A 4,704-nucleotide genomic window follows, 5' to 3' on the forward strand; every position below is an offset into this window, starting at 1 on the left:
CTGTTCAGGTTTTGTTCACTAGATGTCCCCCTTGCACCTTTTTTTTGTACCTTTTGTTTTTCTTGCCCTAATTATTGTTTGCACCTGTAAGTCATTCCCTTGTTAGTATTTAAACCCTGTGTGTTCCTCAGTTCCTTGCTCAGTGTTTGTATGTTAGCACCCAGCCCCAGCCTTTGTGATCATTTTTCTCTTGTTGGATTTTCCAGAGGTTCTCTGGTTTTGTTCTTGTGTATTTTTGGATTGGTCTTTTGAGGTTTCTTTTTTCCCTTGCTGTTTTTACCACTTTGTGGATTTTCTTTGTATTTTGGAAGATATCTATTTTTTATTAAACCACCATCTCTAGTACTGCTGTGTCTGCCTCATCTTCTGGGTTCTGCCCATTATTAGTGACTGTTTCTCGCACCGGGTCCTGACACAGCGTCGTCCGGGTTAGGGGAGGGTTTGGCCCAGCGTCGTCCGGGTTAGGGGAGGGTTTGGCCCATCGTCGTCCGGGTTAGGGGAGGGTTTGGCCCAGCGTCGTCCGGGTTAGGGGAGGGTTTGGCCGGCAGGGATGTTCTTGTCCCATCGCGAGCTAGCGAGTCCTGTGGCGGGCAGGGTGCATGCACGCTGACACGGTTGCCAGGTTTACGGTGTTTCCTCCTGGTACGGCTGTCCTCCGTGTTAAGCGAGCAGTGTGTCAAGAAGCAGTGCGGCTTGGCAGGATCATGTTTTGGAGGACAAATGGCTCTTGACCTTCGCTTCTCCCGAGTCCGTATGGGACAAGACTGTAGCTACCAACTGGAGAGAGAAAATAAATTAAAAAATGAAGAAGGCATTTCAGCAATAAAAGTTGGTATAGCAGCAAAAAGGGGGAACAACTCCATATTAATGTCCATGATTTTGGAATGAGATGTTCGACAATGCAGGTGTCCACATACTTTAAATCCCTCCCAAAGGAAGCTGTATGCTAGATGCTGTCATACTGTCACATACAAACACACATACTAATACACGCACGCAAACACACACATTTCTCTCCCATGTTGGCAATGCCACCTCTGTACCCTCTTCAGCTGGCACAGTCCTATCATGACCATATAAGTGGGTATCTGCTCTGCTCTGCTCTGCCTGCCTGCCTGCCTGCCTGCCTGCCTGCCTGCCTACCTGCCTGCCTGCCTGCCTGCCTGCCTGCCTGCCTGCCTGTCCGTCCGTCCGTCCGTCCGTCCCTCTCTCTCTCTCTGTCTCTCTGTCTCTCTGTCTCTCTCTCTCTCTCTCTCTCTCTCTCTCTCTCTCTCTCTCTCTCTCTCTCTCTCTCTCTCTCTCTCTCTCTCTCTCTCTCTCTCTCTCTCTCTCTCTCTCTCTCTCTCTCTCACACACACACACACACACACACACATACACACACACTCTCTTCCTTCTTACAAGCTGGTACCCAGCGTGGAGGTTGTTAAGGTCAAGCTGATTTATCTAACAGCTGGAGGTTGTTGAGGTCAAGTTGATTTATCTAACAGCTGGAGGTTGTTGAGGTCAAGTTGATTTATCTAACAGCTGGAGGTTGTTGAGGTCAAGTTGATTTACCGAACAGCTGGAGGTTGTTGAGGTCAAGTTGATTTATCTAACAGCTGGAGGTTGTTGAGGTCAAGTTGATTTATCTAACAGCTGGAGGTTGTTGAGGTCAAGCTGATTTACCTAACAGCTGGAGGTTGTTGAGGTCAAGTTGATTTATCTAACAGCTGGAGGTTGTTGAGGTCAAGTTGATTTATCTAACAGCTGGAGGTTGTTGAGGTCAAGTTGATTTATCTAACAGCTGGAGGTTGTTGAGGTCAAGCTGATTTATGTAACAGCTGGAGGTTATTGAGGTCAAGTTGATTTATCTAACAGCTGGAGGTTGTTGAGGTCAAGTTGATTTATCTAACAGCTGGAGGTTGTTGAGGTCAAGTTGATTTATCTAACAGCTGGAGGTTGTTGAGGTCAAGTTGATTTATCTAACAGCTGGAGGTTGTTGAGGTCAAGCTGATTTATGTAACAGCTGGAGGTTGTTGAGGTCAAGTTGATTTATCTAACAGCTGGAGGTTGTTGAGGTCAATTTTATTTCAGACTACCTTTGATCTCAGACTATGGGAGAGATACAGTGGTTAGTCTGGAAGACCAGAGTTTGGTAGTTGGGCAACAGATAGGAGTTCTGTGTTTGTTAGTTGGGGAATGTAAATTCCAATCAATTCTGTAAATCCATTTCTCTGTGGAGACATTCCATGGTCCAATCTATTGAACTGACAAGATTTGAAATGTAACAACCTTGGTTTGTGTATAAGTATTATATTTTTTATTTTGAAACTGAACCGACTATTTCCTTCTAATTGTTCCCACATGACATATGTTGTTTTGTAGTAGTATTTGGTTCAGTTTGAAGAACTTCCAATGGTATTTTTTTAAATTTTTGTGTCAAGGATTCCCCTGTACTGCTGCTCATTCCGTGCGGTTCTACTTCACCAACCTTCTAGGCTTGACTGAACTGTCTAATTACGCACTCCTGGTTCCCATTTCCCCTGATTAGTAATTGTATATATGTGCCCTCTGCCTCCCGACCATTGTTTTGGTCGGTTTAATTGTTTCAATGTCCGTTGGTCCTGTGAGTACATGTGTTGTTGTTTTGACTTTCGTGCTGCGTGTTTTGTGCATTGTTATTACGGGTCTCTGTGTAACGGTCGTTCTCCTCCTCTTCGCTTGAGGAGGAGGAGTAGGGATTGGACCAAAGCGCAGCGTGTTGTGAAGACATAATGCAGTTTATTAAAGTAAAGTCGAAACACGAAAACACTTAAACAAACTACAAAACAAATAAACGATGTAGACAGACCTGGGGCCTGTTGCACAAAACTAGGATAAGGGATTAAGCCAGGATATCTTGGTGATCCTGGCTCAATTGATCCGTAATCCGGTTGCACTAAAGATGGATAGGGGGCAGGAGGATATGTTATGGTATAAATTACCATGGAGATTTATTCTGTGGAGCTAGCCTGCTCCAGACCAGGCTAAATTCCAGGATCTATTTAATCTCATCCCTAATGTCAGTCAGCAGTCACCACAAATGGAAACCAATAGTTATTTCACTGCTCACTATACATTGTTATCACATATAACTAGACCCACTGTTATTATTTAAACGTTTGTGATCATTAATTTCAATGATTTTGGATAAAAAATGATTTTTAGATGATGTTGCTATCATTAGATAATTTACAGTTTCCCATAGACTATAAGTCTATATATAAAATGATAGAATATTAGGGCCACAGAGGGGAAAAAAACACAAGTCATAATATTGTAACCAGTTGTTTTAAAGGAGGACAGTTGTTAAAATGACAGATGTGGGGCATTTCGTGAAATTGTACTTCAGTATGGTTTCATAAACAAAGACATGCTGATGTGCCAGAATATTAAGTATCACATTGTCATAAGTATCAAAACTGTAAAAACAATATGTAGCTTTTCTGCAGAAAGAACCAGCCTCATAAATTTATGACTTTATCCTTTTTCTTCAGTGTGGCCCTAGTACTCTGTCATATAAACAAATACACATTCCATATGAATATAAAAACACAATGTGTAACATTATGTTCCTTTATTGAATAAGGACAAAACAAAGCAGGTAAACCATCAGCTCCTTTCGAAACTGAAGTCACAGTGACTCTACAAGATGGAAAGCACAGAATCCAAGCATATTATACAAAATGATACATACACATTCAAAGGTCTGTATATAACACACCCTGCATGTCTGCACACTAAAATAAATGCAGGACAAAGCCATACACATCAACTGAACAGACAAATGAATGGATGCAGTAGCCTCCCTGCAGCCTTGTATTACACACAGTATACCGCACAAACATCATAAGAGGCCAAATTCGTCAAAAAACAAACCCAAAAAAAACCAAATTCCTCTGCCACCGCAGGACATATTTAACCAAAATTGAAAGCACACATACTAACTAAAATAATTCAACACATATTGGTCCCTCAGCAGCCGACCACTGTCGTCATCAGGGAAGATTGCCGGATTGTCCCAGTCCATGGCTGGTGGCACTCTGGGGGCCCTCTCCTTCCTCAGGCAGGCCACATTGTGGAGGACAGCACAAGCCACAGTAATATCACATGCCCTAACAGGGCTGACCCTTAATTTGTGAAGGCAGTGAAAGCGTGCCTTCAGGAGGCCAAAGGTCATTTCAACTCTGGCCCTGGTCCTGGCATGGGCATGGTTGTAGGCCTGCTGTGCTTCCTGGGGGTCTGTGAAAGGTGTCAGGAGAAAAGGCTGGCAGCCATACCCCCTGTCTCCCAGCAACACACCAGAGAATTCACCTGTCAACACAAAATCTCATCATTACTACCTCATAAACACAGTGATATTCTTGACACAGCCATGATGGTTATAAATAGGGGTTGTGTGGCTTACCTTGTGATAGGCACTGATAGATTTCAGAGGCCCGAAAGATTCTGGAGTCATGGACTGAGCCAGGCCATTTTGCCACAACATTGCTGATCACACAGTCAGCATTGCAGACCATCTGAAATCATAAGATGAGGAATATTACACCAATCAATGCACATCACTGGCAATGCAGAGTGTTCGTCAATGGACAATATCAAAAAGTTATGTTCACCTGAACATTAATGCTGTGAAAGGATTTCCTATTCACAAAATCGGCCTCATGGGCACCTGCGGGGGCT

The 4,704-nt window shown here is 43.4% G+C and overlaps 1 protein-coding gene across 3 annotated transcripts in view; it reads right to left on the reverse strand.

The window, feature by feature from the left end:
- Positions 1-3,473: 3,473 nt before the first annotated feature.
- Positions 3,474-4,704, reverse strand: part of LOC139548371 (putative nuclease HARBI1) — a 4,228-nt gene continuing 2,997 nt past the window's right edge. For all 3 annotated transcript variants that reach the window (XR_011669701.1, XM_071358007.1, XM_071358008.1), the window contains 2 exons: positions 4,430-4,541; positions 3,474-4,335 (listed from right to left, as the gene is read on the reverse strand). Coding sequence is in view for 2 of the 3 variants with exons in the window: in XM_071358007.1 (XP_071214108.1) it covers positions 3,965-4,335; positions 4,430-4,541 (483 nt within the window). In the remaining variant the exon portion in view is untranslated. The remainder of the gene's footprint in view (positions 4,336-4,429; positions 4,542-4,704) is intronic.

The sequence above is a fragment of the Salvelinus alpinus genome, chromosome 21 (assembly GCF_045679555.1).
Source record: "Salvelinus alpinus chromosome 21, SLU_Salpinus.1, whole genome shotgun sequence".
Classification (NCBI taxonomy): Eukaryota; Metazoa; Chordata; class Actinopteri; order Salmoniformes; family Salmonidae; genus Salvelinus; species Salvelinus alpinus.